At 50.7% G+C, this 15,085-nt stretch overlaps 1 protein-coding gene across 3 annotated transcripts in view; it reads right to left on the bottom strand.

Annotated features, from left to right (window-relative positions):
* Window positions 1-15,085, bottom strand: part of ILKAP (ILK associated serine/threonine phosphatase) — a 165,637-nt gene that overhangs the window by 62,214 nt on the left and 88,338 nt on the right. The window contains exon 1 of one of the 3 annotated variants that reach the window (XM_063915798.1): window positions 6,271-6,413. The exons of the other annotated variants lie outside the window; for them this stretch is intronic. Within the exon in view, the coding sequence (XP_063771868.1) occupies window positions 6,271-6,316 (46 nt within the window). The 5' untranslated portion in view covers window positions 6,317-6,413. Of the gene's footprint in view, window positions 1-6,270; window positions 6,414-15,085 lie in introns of those variants that run through there. 3 annotated transcript variants of the gene reach the window in all.

The raw sequence follows: 15,085 nt of genomic DNA, 5'->3' as shown, positions 1-15,085 counted from the left end.
GCGAACGCAGGACTGCAAAAAAAAAAAAAAAAAAAGGATTTTAATTAACTACCGGTAAATCCTTTTCTGGTAGTCCATAGAGGATGCTGGGGTCCACTTTAGTACCATGGGGTACAGACGGGTCCACTAGGAGCCATTGGCACTAAGAGTTTGAGAGTGTGGGCTGGCTCCTCCCTCTATGCCCCTCCTACCAGACTCAGTCTAGAAACTGTGCCCGAGGAGACAGATCTTCGGGAGAAGGATTTTACACAGATAGTGGCGAAATTCACACCAGCTCACACACAAGGCAGACCAAGCTAACTAGCTTACACATCAGCAACGGCTGAACAATATTACTTACCAAGTAACAAAACAGTACTTAACCTAGAACTAAGCAGTACTAAACTAAATAACCACTACAGGATCACGAAGCGCTGGACGGGCGCCCAGCATCCCCTACAGACTACGAGAAAAGGATTTACCGGTAGGTAATTAAAATCCTATTTTCTCTTACGTCCTAGAGGATGCTGGGGTCCACATTAGTACCATGGGGATGTACCAAAGCGCGCAGAACAGGAGGGAGAGCACGGATGCTCCTGCAGAACCGATTGACAAAACTTGAGGTCCTCAGAGGCCAAAGTATCGAACTTGTAGAACTTTGCAAACATGTTCGACCCAGACCAAGTAGCCACTCGGCAAAGCTGTAAAGCCGAGACACCCCGGGCAGCCGCCCAGGAAGAACCCACCTTACAAGTAGAGTGGACCTTAACAGACGTAGGACACGTCAATCCTGCCGTAGAATACGCATGCTAGATAGTGAACCTGATCCAGCGAGAGATCGTCTGCTTAGAAGCAGGACACCCAAGTTTCTTGGGATCATACAGGACAGAGGGGGTAATTCTGAGTTGATCGCAGCACCAAGTTTGTTAGCAATTGGGCAAAACCATGTGCACTGCAGGGGGGACAGATATAACATTTGCAGAGAGAGTTAGATTTGGGTAGGTTATTTTGTTTCTGTGCAGGGTAAATACTGGTTGCTTTATTTTTACACTGCAATCTAGATTCCAGTTTGAACACACCCCACCCAAATCTAACACTCTCTGCACATGTTATATCTGCCCCTCCTGCAGTGCACATGGTTTTGCCCAACTGCTAAAATATTTCCTGCTGCGATCAACTTGGAATTACCCCCAGAGTCCGATTTTCTGTGACGAGCAGTCCTCTTCACATAGATTTTCAGAGCCCTTACAACATCCAAAGACTTTGATTAAATTGAGGAGTCAGTAGCCACTGGCACTACAATAGGTTGCTTGATATGAAATGCCGACACAACCTTCGGAAGGAACTGCTGACGTGTCCGGGGCTCAGCTCTATCTTCATGGAAGATCAAGTAGGAGCTCTTACAAGACAAAGCCCCCAACTCCGACACACGTCTAGCAGATGCTAAGGCCAACAAAGTGACAGCCTTCCACGTGAGAAATTTGACTAAACCAATCTGATTGCAGGAACTGCAACACCACGTTAAGATCCCAGGGCACCGTAGGCGGCACAAAGGGAGGCTGGATGTGCAGAACCCCTTTCAGAAAAGCCAATTGTTTCTGGAAGAAAATGGATAGGGACAAAATCTGGACCTTAACGGATCCCAAACTGAGGCCCATATCCACACCTGCTTGCAGGAAGAGGAGAAACCGTCCCAGTTGAAACTCCACTGTAGGAAATTTCTTGGACTCACACCAAGATACATATTTTTTCCAAATAGTAATGTTTAGACGTTACTCCTTTCCTAGCCTGTATCAGGGTAGGAATAACCTTGGTCGGAATGCCCTTCCGAGCTAATATCTGGCGTTCAACCTCTATGCCGTCAAACGTAGCCGCGGTAAGTCTTGATAAGCAAACGGCCCCTGCTGCAGCAGGTCCTCCCGAATAGGAAGAGGCCTCGGCTCTTCTAGCAGTAGATCCGCGTACCAAGCCCTTCTTGGCCAGTCCGGAGCAATGAGGAGTGCCTGAACTCTTGTTCTCCTTGTGAGTTTTAGAACCCTTGGAATGAGTGGAAGTGGAGGAAACGCATATACCGACTGGAACGCACACGGAGTCACTAGGGCGTCCACCGCCACGGCTTGTGGGTCCCTCGACCTGGAACAATACCGCCGAAGCTTCTTGTTGAGAAGAGAGGCCATCATGTCTATTTGAGGTACACCCCAAAGATTTGTCACTTCCATGAACACCTCCGGACGGATGCCCCACTATCCTGGATGGAGATCGGGTCTGCTGAGGAAGTCTGCTTCCCAGTTGTCTACTCCTGGAATGAAGATTGCCGACAGCGCCAACGCGTGTTTTTCCACCCAGTGGATGATTCTTGTTACCTCTGACATTGCATCCCTGCTCTTCGTTCCGCCCTGTCAGTTTATGTAAGCCACTGTTGTTACATTGTCTGACTGCACTTGAACGGCCCAATTTCTCAGAAGATGGGCCGCTTGGAGAAGACCGTCGTAGACGGCTCTTAGTTCCAGAATGTTTATCGGCAGGCCGGCTTCCAGACTTGACCACCTTCCTTGGAAGGTTTCCCCTTGAGTGAGTGCGCCCCAGCCCCGGAGACTTGCATCCGTGGTTAGAAGGATCCAGTCCTGAATCCTGAACCTGCGGCCCTCCAGAAGGTGAGGTAATTGCAGCCACCAGAGGAGCGAGTTCCTGACCTTTGGCGACAGACGTATTCTCTGGTGCATGTGTAGATGAGATCCCGACCATTTGTCCAGGAAATCCAGTTGGACGGACTGAGCATGAAACCTTCCGTACTGCAGAGCCTAGTAAGAGGCCACCATCTTCCCCAGAAGGCGAATGCACTGATGAACCGACACCCAGGCTGGCTTCAGGACATCCCGGACCATTGTTTGTATCTCCAACGCTTTTTCCTCTTGAAGAAACACCCTCTGCACTTCCGTATCGAAGATCATTCCCAGAAATGACAACCTCCTGGTTGGTTCCAAATGTGATTTTGGAAGATTCAGGATGCAACGATGTTCCCTGAGAAGCTGGGTCGTGAGAGCTATGGACTGTAACAGCTTCTCCTTGGACGGTGCCTTTATCAGCAGTTCGTCCAGATATGGAATTATGTTCACCCCCTGTCTGCGGAGAACTATCATTTCAGAATGGGCCTGACCGAACCATCCGGTTTCGGTACCACGACAAGGTTCGAATAGTAACCCTTGTTTTGCATCTGGGAAGGAACTGGTACAATAACCTGTGCCTCCACCAACTTCTGGATAGCTCCCTGTAGGATAGCCCAGTCTGCCAGCAAGCCTGATTTGAAGAACCGGTGAGGAGGGAGATCTTGAAATTCCAGCCGGTAACGCTGGGACACAATATCTTGTACCCAGGGAGCCCTACCTCCAGGCCGCGTGGTCCACCATCATGCTGAGGACTTTGGCGTACCTGAAGCAGGTTTCTGTTCCTGGGAACCCGCAGCAGCAGGTTTCTTTGATTTTGGTCGACCTCCTCTAAAGAAGGTGATGGACGGTTTGGCCTTTCTTGTTTTAGTCCCGAAAGGACTGTGACGCAGCTGAAGAAAAAGGTTTCTTCGTAGAAGGTGCAGCTGAGGGAAGAAAAGGTAACTTACCCACTGTAGCCGTGGAGAGCCACGCATCCAACGCTTCCCCAAAGAGAGCCTGACCTGTGTAGGGTAGGGTCTCCACACCTCTCCTGGATTCCACGTCGGCAGACCACCGGCGCAGCAACAGTCCTCGACACGCTGAGACAGACATTGAAGATATTCCTGCAGCCATTGAACCCAGGTCTTTCATGGATTCCACCATAAATCCTGCAGAATCCTGAATGTTACGTAAAAACAATTCAACGTCACTTTTATCCATTGTATCCAAATCCTCAAGTAATGTGCCTGACCACTTTACTATAGCTTTGGAAATCCATGCACAGGCAATACTAGGACGTAGTATCGCCCCTGAAGCCGTGTATATGGATTTGAGCGTAGCATCAATTTTGCGATCAGCCGGCTCCTTTAAGGCGGTAGATCCTGGGACAGGTAAAAGCACCTTTTGAGAGTCTGGATACAGACGCGTCCACTATGGGTGGGTTTTCCGATATTTTTCTATTCTCCTCAGGGAAGGAGAAAGCAACCAGAACTCTTCTAGGGATCTGGAAGTTTTTCTCCAGGTTTTCCCATGCTTTTTCAAAAATAGCTCAGTGTCCTGTCAGCGGAGATAGTGGCTCAGACCCCGCAGGGCGGACACTACTCCCCCCCCAACACCTTAGTCCCACGTGGCAGGAAGGCTGTTGCCAGCAGCCTCCCTGTAAAATAAAATAAAAACTCTAAAATAAACTTTTTCCAGAGAAGCTCTATAGAGCTCCTCTAGCTGTGACCGGCTCCTCCGGGCACATTTTCCAAACTGAGTCTGGTAGGAGGGGCATAGAGGGAGGAGCCAGCCCACACTCTCAAACTCTTAAAGTGCCAATGGCTCCTAGTGGACCCGTCTATACCCCATGGAACTAATGTGAACCCCAGCATCCTCTAGGACAGGGGTGGGGAACCTCCGGCCCGCGGGCCGTATACGGCCCACAAAGCCGTTTGGTCCGGCCCACCAGCTTGTGTCAGTGAGACACGCTGCCGCTCAGTCCGGCGGCAGCGTGTCTCAGCTGTCAGAACAGGGAGACGGAGGAGAGCGCGGCTGTCGAGTGGGAGCGGCGGCGTGTAGTACTTCAAACCAGCCGCCGGTCCGTGAGCCAATCAGAGCTCGCGGACCAGCAGCCAATCAGGAGCCGCGGCTGCCGGTCCGCGAGCTCTGATTGGCTCTCGAACCGGCGGCTGGTTTGAAGTACTACACGCCGCCGCTCCCACCCGACAGCCGCGCTCTCCTCCGTCCACGGTAAGCAGCACGGAGGGGAGAGCATCTGTATACCTGGCACTGTGGGGGCATTTGTATACCTGGCACTATGGGGGCATCTGTATACCTGGCACTGTGGGGGGCATTTGTATACCTGGCACTGTGGGGGCATCTGTATACCTGGCACTGTGGGGGCATCTATGTATACCTGGCACTGTGGGGGCATCTGTATACCTGGTACTGTGGGGGCATCTGTATACCTGGCACTGTGGTGGCATCTGTATACCTGGCACTGTGGGGGCATCTGTATACCTGGCACTGTGGGGGCATCTGTATACCTGGCACTGTGAGGGGCATTTGTATACCTGGCACTGTGAGGGGCATCTGTATACCTGGCACTGTGGGGGGCATTTGTATACCTGGCACTGTGGGGGGCATTTGTATACCTGGCACTGTGGGGGCATTTGTATACCTGGCACTGTGGGGGCAATTGTGGATCTGGCACCGCACTATTGGGGGCATATGTGTATCACGTCCCATTTTAACTGGCCACACCCATTTTTTGGGCGCGCACACACAGTACCTCTAAGGGGCAGACCTACTGGGGGGCAGGGTCATTTTTTAAGTTGAGAATTTTTGTATGGCCCCCGAAGGATTTTATAAATATCCAAATGGCCCTCGGTAGTTCCTCACCCCTGCTCTAGGATGTAAGAGAAACCCTAGCGAGCGATCAGGTCTCAATTACCCCCACAGTGTGAATTAAACTATTCTCTCGAGCCCAGGGTTGTTCATAGTGGACAGGGTTCTAATTATAGGCATAGAAGAATGGTAGATGCTAGAATCAAGTGGGCTAAGGGACCTTTTCCGTCTGGGGGAGGCGCACCATAACAGATTAGGTTTTAAGGCTATCCATGCTCAAACACAGGTGACTTAATTAGTACCTCAGTCATTTTTAGTTAGTTATAGGTACTCAAAAATGGATATCCTTAATACCAGAGGCTTTTGTACCTGGCATAGGCTGTAAGTAATGGTCTGTGCACAAATCAGCCATAATCAATATCTACTTTTTATCCTTACAGTGAAATATATTTATTTCATTTTACCAAGCAGGTTGTATGTCGTCACCACAGCTGTGCAGACATATCCTACATACTGCAAATACCTGTACTATTTTCTCTTATTATGGAATACTGCGCACCCCCCTCTGCTGGCAGTATATGTGCACCCACCTGCCCCAAAAGGTTCATTAAAAGCATTTTTATTTTCTTTGCTTAAGATAATAATTACACTTGTGTGTTCCCATATCCCAGAAATAATAATCGTCCCCAGTGCGCGATGTGGCCACTCTATAGTAGAGGGGGATGTCAGTCGTGCTGTGTGCATGTGTTACCCTGACACAGCTCCCTGAGGCGCATGGTATTAGTGACGGGGTGACAGAGTGCAGGTGCTTGCTCACCAGACGGAGCCCCGGGCGGCTCTGGCAGCTCATCATAAAGGTCCATCTCAGGCACCTTGGCCCAAAGGAGCCTGCGCTTCTCTTCTCGCGAGATTATAATAGAGCCAAAGCTCGCTTGCTGAGGCTTGTCAATCAGCGAGGGTTGCCAGGCATTGCAAACATTTGGCCAATCACATTGCCTCTTAAGCTATCAAGGCTACGCGTTCTTTTTTTTGTAATAAAAAAAACTTTATTTACAAACGTAAACACTGCGTTTTTATTTTGTGTCTTCAATATTTTGTCTTATTTTAGGACAGCACAAAGAGCACTGCGCTGCATTGCATAAAGATGGCCTTGCAAAAGTCTTGAAATAATATTATTTTTTCTCCTTCGTCCTAGAGGATGCTGGGGACTCCAAAAGGACCATAGGGTATAGACGGGATCCGCAGGAGACATGGGCACTTTAAGACTTTAAATGGGTGTGAACTGGCTCCTCCCTCTATGCCCCTCCTCCAGACCTCAGTTAGATTCTGTGCCCAGAGGAAACTGGTCACACACTAGGGGAGCTCTACAGAGTTTCTCTAAAAATACTTTTGTTAGGTTTTTTATTTTCAGGGAGCGCTGCTGGCAACAGGCTCCCTGCATCGTGGGACTGAGGGGAGAGAAGCAGACCTACTTCTGTGAGTTGAAAGGCTCTGCTTCTTAGGCTACTGGACGCCATTAGTTCCAGAGGGTCTGATCACTTGGGTCACCTAGCTGCTCGTTCCCGGAGCCGCGCCGCCGTCCCCCTCACAGAGCCTGAAGAAAGAAGACTGGTGAGTAACCGAAGCAAAGAAGACTTCAGTCTTCCTGAGGTACCGCGCAGCGGTCGCGCTGCGCGCCATTGCACCCGCGCACACAGGCACTACATGGGTGCAGGGCGCAGGGGGGGCGACCTGGGCAGCAATAAAAACCTCAAAAATAAGGACTGGCATGTATATACAGTGCGGAGGCACTGTTAGGAGACCCCCGCCAGTATAAAAAAAATGCGGGACATAAGCGCACCATGTAGGGGGCGGGGCTTCGTCCTCCAGCTCTGACCAGCGCCATTTTCTCTCCACAGCTTGCTGCAGAGACGCTACTCCTGGCCCTTCACTGCTGTCACAAGTAACAGGGTGTTAAAAACAAGGGGGGTGCATGAAAATTTGGTATTGGTTATTATTATTATAAAACAGCGCTTATAGGTCTGGGGCATTGTTTAATTCTTCAGACCGGTGGGGCGCTGGGTGTGAGCTGGCAAACTCCCTCTCTGTCTCTCTGAAAGGCCTTACTGTGGGTCTGTCCCCTTTAGCCTAGTGTGTTTGACGCGTGTGTCGGCATGTCAGAAGCCGAATGCTCTTCCCAGGAGGAGGCTCGCGTGGGGGCTGAACAGAATGAGGGAGTGACTCCGTCGGCACCGCTGACTGCTGATTGGGTTGAGATGTGGAGTGTTTTAAATAAAAGTGTGGCATTGTTGCATAAGAGGTTGGACAAATCGGAGTCTCAGAACCAAGCATGGAGACAATCCATGGGAGAGGTGGTGCCACACACTCAGACCCCCTCGGGTCCCATAAACGTTCATTAACCCAGATAGCAGACACTGATACCGACACGGATTACAGCTCCAGTGTCGACTATAATGATGTAAAGTTGCATCCTAGGGTGGCTAAGAGTATTCAATACATGATTGTGGCGATAAAAGACGTGTTACATATCACGGAAGACCCCACTGTCCCTGAGACAAGGGTCTGTATGTTTAAGGGGAAGAAACCGGAGGTAACGTTTCCTCCCTCTTATGAACTGAACGCTCTTTTTGAAAGGGCCTGGGAAACTCCAGACAAGAGGTGGCAGATTCCCCGGAGAATTGCTAAGGCATATCCGTTTCCTTCTCAGGTTAGGGTTAGGTGGGAGTCAACACCCACGGTAGACAAAGCTCTAGCGCGATTGTCTAAGAAGGTGGCGCTACCATCCCCTGAAATGGCGACCCTTAAGGATCCTGCTGATCGTAGGCAGAAAGCTACCTTGAAATCTATTTGTGTCACGACGGGGATGCTGCTCAGGCCGGCCGTGGCATCGGCTTGGGTGAGTAATGCGATTGAAAAGTGGGCAGATACCTTGTCATCTGAAATGGACACCCTGGATAGGGATAGCGTGCTTTTGACACTAGGTCATATCAGAGACGCTGCAGTCTATCTAAAGGAGACTGCGAGAGATATTGGCCTCTTGGGATCAAGGGCCAATGCCATGGCAATCTCGGCTAGGAGGGCGTTGTGGACTCATCAATGGAATGGTGATGCTGATTCTAAGAAGCCTATGGAGGCTCTGCCCTATAAGGGTGGAGTTTTGTTTGGTGAAGGCCTTGCGGACCTGGTTTCTACAGCTACCGCGGGTAAGTCCTCTTTTCTGCCTTTTGTTCCTCCACAGCAAAAGAAAACACCTCAATACCAGATGCAGTCCTTTCGGTCGCAGAAATTCCGGAAAGGACGTGGGTCATCCTTCCTTGCGGCAAGAGGTAAGGGAAAAGGAAAAAGATCGCCGGCTGTGGCAGGCTCCCAGGAGCAGAAGTCCTTCCCGGCTTCTGCCAAGTCCACGCGTTCCCTCCGGTGTCACTCCTGCCCAGGGTAATTTGAAAGTTCAAGCAAGAAAAAGTAAATCTGCCTCTCATAGCTCCAGCGTGGCCCAGACGGCACTGGTTCTCAGACCTGCAGGGCCTATCGTCAGAGCATCCAATTCTACTTCCACAACGCCCAGACCTCCTCGTTCAGGGCCCCTGTGTCTACCAGGACCTAGCCCAGCTGTCTTTGACGGCATGGCTCTTGAAGCTTCCGTCTTAAGGGCTAAAGGGTTTTCTGAGGCGGTCATTCAAACTATGTTGCGGGCCCGGAAAACCGGCTTCGGCACGGATTTACTATAGGGTCTGGCATTCTTACTTTGTTTGGTGCGTATCTAAGGATTATGACGCTTCCAAGTTTAATATAGCCAAGTTGTTGGCTTTTCTTCAGCAGGGCCTGGACTTAGGCCTGCGTCTGGCCTCCCTCAAGGTTCAAATATCTGCCTTGTCGGTGTGGTTTCAGAGAAAAATTGCGACCTTGCCCGATGTGCATACCTTTACTCAGGGTGTGTTGCGTATCCAACCTCCCTGTGTCCCGCCTGTGGCTCCTTGGGACTTGTCGGTGGTTTTGGAGGCGCTACAAGAGTCTCCATTTGAACCTCTTGGTTCAGCTGATCTTAAGTGGCTTTCCCTTAAGGTGGTGTTTCTGCTGGCTATTGCCTCAGCTAGAAGAGTGTCGGATTTGGGTGCCTTGTCCTGTAGTTCCCCATATCTGATATTTCACCGTGACCGGGCGGTTCTTAGGACTCGTCCCGGATATTTACCTAAGGTGGTTTCTTCGTTCCACCTTAACCAGGAGATTGCGGTTCCGGCACTTGTTTCTCCTGATCTGTCTCCCAAAGAGCGGTCTTTGGATGTGGTACGGGCTCTCCGTATCTGTGTGAAGAGAACTGCTTCTATTAGGAAATCTGATTCTCTCTTTGTGCTGTTTGGATTTCACAAACAGGGCTGGCCTGCTCACAAGCAGACTTTGGCCAGATGGATTAGAATGGTGATTGCACATGCTTATGTGAGGACTGGTCTGTCAGCTCCTGCTCACATTACGGCCCATTCTACTCGGTCTGTTGGACCTTCTTGGGCGGCCCGCCGTGGTGCGACCCTTGAACAATTGTGCAAGGCGGCTACGTGGTCCTCAGTGAACACGTTCATAAGGTTCTATGCCTTCGATACTGCCACTTCCCGGGATGCTTCCTTTGGACGCCGGGTTCTTGTGCCCGCTACATTGCGTCCCCTCCCATAAGGAACTGCTTTAGGACATCACCTATCTCTTTCCTTGTGGAGCCCAGTGTACCCCGCAGCAGAAAACGAGTTTTATGGTAAGAACTTACCTATGTTAAAACTCTTTCTGTGAGGTACACTGGGCTCCACAAGGCGCCCACCCTGACGCACTTGGCTTCTTTGAGTTTGGTATGGCATTAGCCGCTGACACTTCTCCTGTCGTGAGAGTGTGGTGTATGTGGCTACTAACCGTTGTCATCTCTTTCTCTGACGTCCTAGTGGATGCTGGGAACTCCGTAAGGACCATGGGGAATAGACGGCTCCGCAGGAGACTGGGCACATCTAAAGAAAGAATTAGGACTATCTGGTGTGCACTGGCTCCTCCCCCTATGACCCTCCTCCAAGCCTCAGTTAGATTTCTGTGCCCGGCTGAGCTGGATGCACACTAGGGGCTCTCCTGAGCTCCTAGAAAGAAAGTATAATTTAGGTTTTTTATTTTACAGTGAGACCTGCTGGCAACAGGCTCACTGCACCGAGGGACTAAGGGGAGAAGAAGCGAACCTACCTAAGTGGTGGTAGCTTGGGCTTCTTAGGCTACTGGACACCATTAGCTCCAGAGGGATCGCACACAGGACCCGACCTCGTCGTCCGTTCCCGGAGCCGCGCCGCCGTCCCCCTTACAGAGCCAGAAGCAAGGAGGTCCGGAAAATCGGCGGCTGAAGACTTCTGTCTTCTCCAAGGTAGCGCACAGCACTGCAGCTGTGCGCCATTGCTCCTCATGCACACCACACACTGCGGTCACTGATGGGTGCAGGGCGCTGGGGGGGGGGGGCGCCCTGAGCAGCAATAAATAACACCTTGGCTGGCAAACTGACACCATATATAGCCCCAGAGGCTATATAGGTGTATATTAACCCCTGCCAGAAATCTTAAAATTGCGGGAGAAAGCCAGCCGAAAAAGGGGCGGAGCCATCTCCCTCAGCACACTGGCGCCATTTTCCCTCACAGCTCCGCTGGAAGGATCGCTCCCTGGCTCTCCCCTGCAGTCCTGCACTGCAGAAAGGGTAAAAAAGAGAGGGGGGGCACAAATTTAGGCGCAGTATAATATATATGCAGCTATAAGGGGAAAACACACTTTATAGGTGATATCCCTGTGGTATATAGCGCTCTGGTGTGTGCTGGCATACTCTCCCTCTGTCTCCCCAAAGGGCTTTGTGGGGTCCTGTCCTCTGTCAGAGCATTCCCTGTGTGTGTGCTGTGTGTCGGTACCGCTGTGTCGACATGTATAATGAGGAAAATGATGTGGAGGCAGAGCAATTGCCTGTAAGTGTGTTGTCACCCCCTGAAGGGTCGACACCTGTGTGGATGGACTTATGGAAGGAATTACGTGACAGTGTCAGCTCCTTACATAAAAGGTTTGACGACATAGGACAGCCGGCTACTCAGCTTGTGACTGTTCCAGCGTCTCAAATGTCATCAGGGGCTTTAAAACGCCCGCTACCTCAGATGGCAGACACAGATGTCGACACGGATACCGACTCCAGTGTCGACGACGATGAGACTAATGTACCCTCCAATAGGTCCACCCGTTACATGATTGAGGCAATGAAAAATGTATTAAACATTTCTGATAGTACCCCAGGTACCACAAAAAAAGGTATTATGTTCGGTGAGAAAAAACTCCCAGTAGTTTTTCCTGCATCTGAGGAATTAAATGAGGTGTGTGCGGAAGCCTGGACTTCCCCCGATAAGAAATTGATAATTTCTAAACGGTTATTGGCAGCGTACCCTTTCCCGCCAGAGGATAGGTCACGTTGGGAAACATCCCCTAGGGTAGATAAAGCGCTTACACGTTTATCAAAACAGGTGGCACTACCGTCTCCGGATACGGCCGCCCTAAAGGATCCTGCCGATAGAAAGCAGGAAGCTACCCTAAAAGTTATATATACACACACGGGCATTATATTGCGACCAGCGATTGCATCAGCATGGATGTGCAGTGCTGCTGCCGCGTGGTCAGATTCCCTGTTGGATAATATTGATACCCTGGATAGGGACAATATTTTGCTGACAGTAGAGCATATAAAAGAGGCTGTCTTATACATGCGTGATGCACAGAGGGATATTTGCCGGCTGGCATCAAAAATAAGTGCAATGTCCATTGCCGCCAGAAGGGGGTTATGGACTCGGCAGTGGTCAGGTGATGCCGATTCAAAAAGGCACATGGAAGTTTTGCCTTATAAGGGGGTGGAACTGTTTGGGGATGGTCTTTCAGACCTCGTTTCCACAGCTACGGCTGGGAAATCGACATTTTTGCCACAAGCTACCCCACAGCAAAAGAAAGCACCGTATTATCAAGTACAGTCCTTTCGGCCCTAAAAACACAAGAGGGCTCGAGGCGCGTCCTTTCTGCCTAGAGGCAAAGGTAGAGGGAAAAAAAAGCTGCAGCATACAGCCAGTTCCCAAGAGCAAAAGTCCTCCCCCGCGTCCGGTAAGTCCACAGCATGACGCTGGGGCTTCACAGGCGGACCCGGGTACGGTGGGGGCCCGTCTCAGAAATTTCAGCACACAGTGGGCTCTCTCACAGGTGGATCCCTGGACCCTTCAAGTAGTATCTCAGGGGTACAGGCTGGAATTCGAGACGTCCCCCCCCCCCCCCCGCCGTTTTCTAAAATCTGCCTTACCAGCAACTCCCTCTGCCAGGGAGGCAGTGTTGGTGGCTATCCAAAAACTGTATTCACAGCAAGTGATTGTCAAGGTACCCCTCCTTCAGCAAGGAAAGGGTTACTATTCCACAATGTTTGTGGTACCGAAACCGGACGGTTCGGTGAGACCCATCTTAAATTTAAAAGCCTTGAACACTTATATCAAAAGGTTCAAGTTCAAGATGGAATCGCTCAGGGCGGTTATTGCGAGCCTGGACGAGGGGGATTACATGGTCTCCCTGGACATCAAGGATGCGTACCTACATGTCCCCATTTACCCCCCTCACCAGGAGTACCTCAGATTTGTGGTACAGGACTGTCACTATCAGTTCCAGACGCTGCCGTTTGGGTTATCCACGGCACCGAGGGTCTTTACCAAGGTAATGGCCGAAATGATGATACTCCTTCGCAAGAAGGGAGTTTTAATTATCCCGTACTTGGACGATCTCCTGATAAAGGCGAGGTCCAAAGAACAGTTGGTAGTGGGGGTAGCACTTACTCGGGAAGTGCTACAACAGCACGGCTGGATTCTCAATATTCCAAAGTCACAGCTGGTCCCGACGACACGTCTTCTGTTCCTGGGAATGATTCTGGACACAGACCAGAAAAAAGTGTTCCTTCCAGTGGAAAAAGCCGAGGAGTTGTCATCTCTAGTCAGAGACCTCCTAAAACCGGGACAGGTGTCGGTACATCAATGCACACGAGTCCTGGGAAAAATGGTAGCTTCGTACGAATCAATTCCATTCGGAAGGTTCCACGTAAGGACTTTCCAGTGGGACCTGTTGGACAAATGGTCCGGGTCCCATCTCCAGATGCAACAGCGGATAACCCTGTCGGCAAGGACCAGGGTGTCGCTGCTGTGGTGGCTGCAGAGGGCTCATCTACTAGAGGGCCGCAGATTCGGAATACAGGACTGGGTCAGATCAGGAGATTTCGCTTCACATAAATATTCTGGAGCTAAGGGCCATCTACAATGCCCTAAGCCAAGCAAGGCCCCTGCTTCAGAACCAGTCGGTACTGATCCAATCAAACAACATCACGGCGGTCGCCCATGTAAACAGACAGGGCGGTACAAGAAGCAGGAGGGCAATGGCAGAAGCCACAAGGATTCTCAGATGGGCGGAAAATCATGTGTTAGCACTGACAGCAGTGTTCATTCCGGGAGTGGACAACTGGGAAGCAGACTTCCTCAGCAGGCACGACCTCCACCCGGGAGAATGGGTACTTCATCCAGAAGTCTTCCAAATGCTGGTAAACCGGTGGGAAAGACCACAGGTGGACATGATGGCGTCCCGCCTCAACAAAAAGCTAAAAAGATATTGCGCCAGGTCAAGGGACCCTCAGGCGATAGCTGTGGACGCTCTAGTAACACCGTGGGTGTACCAGTCGGTTTATGTGTTTCCTCCTCTGCCTCTCATACCCAAGGTACTGAGAATAATACGAAGGCGAGGAGTGAAAACTATACTCGTGGTTCCGGATTGGCCAAGAAGAGCTTGGTACCCGGAACTTCAAGATATGCTTTCAGAGGACCCTTGGCCTCTGCCGCTCAGACAGGACCTGCTGCAGCAGGGGCCCTGTCTGTTCCAAGACTTACCGCGGCTGCGTTTGACGGCATGGCGGTTGAACACCGGATCCTGAAGGAAAAGGGTATTCCGGAGGAAGTCATTCCTACCCTGATCAAAGCCAGGAAGGATGTCACCGCAAACCATTATCACCGCATTTGGCGAAAATATGTTGCTTGGTGTGAGGCCAGGAAGGCCCCAACGGAGGAATTTCAACTGGGTCGATTCCTGCATTTCCTGCAAACAGGGGTGACGTTGGGCCTCAAATTGGGGTCCATTAAGGTCCAGATTTCGGCCCTGTCGATTTTCTTCCAGAAAGAACTGGCTTCCCTGCCTGAAGTTCAGACTTTTGTCAAGGGAGTTCTGCATATTCAGCCTCCTTTTGTGCCCCCAGTGGCACCTTGGGATCTCAATGTGGTTTTGGAGTTCCTGAAATCACATTGGTTTGAACCACTTAAGACTGTGGATTTGAAATATCTCACGTGGAAAGTGGTCATGCTGTTGGCCCTGGCTTCGGCCAGGCGTGTGTCAGAATTGGCGGCTTTGTCCTATAAAAGCCCTTATCTGATTTTCCATATGGATAGGGCAGAATTGAGGACTCGTCCTCAGTTTCTCCCGAAGGTGGTATCAGCGTTTCACTTGAACCAGCCTATTGTGGTGCCTGCGGCTACTGGGAACTTGGAGGATTCCAAGTTACTGGACGTAGTCAGGGCCCTAAAAAT

This window comes from Pseudophryne corroboree, chromosome 4 (assembly GCF_028390025.1).
Source record: "Pseudophryne corroboree isolate aPseCor3 chromosome 4, aPseCor3.hap2, whole genome shotgun sequence".
NCBI classification, from domain to species: domain Eukaryota; kingdom Metazoa; phylum Chordata; class Amphibia; order Anura; family Myobatrachidae; genus Pseudophryne; species Pseudophryne corroboree.
The sequence above is the reverse complement of the archived record's forward strand: the minus strand, read 5'-3'. Positions and strand labels throughout refer to the sequence as shown.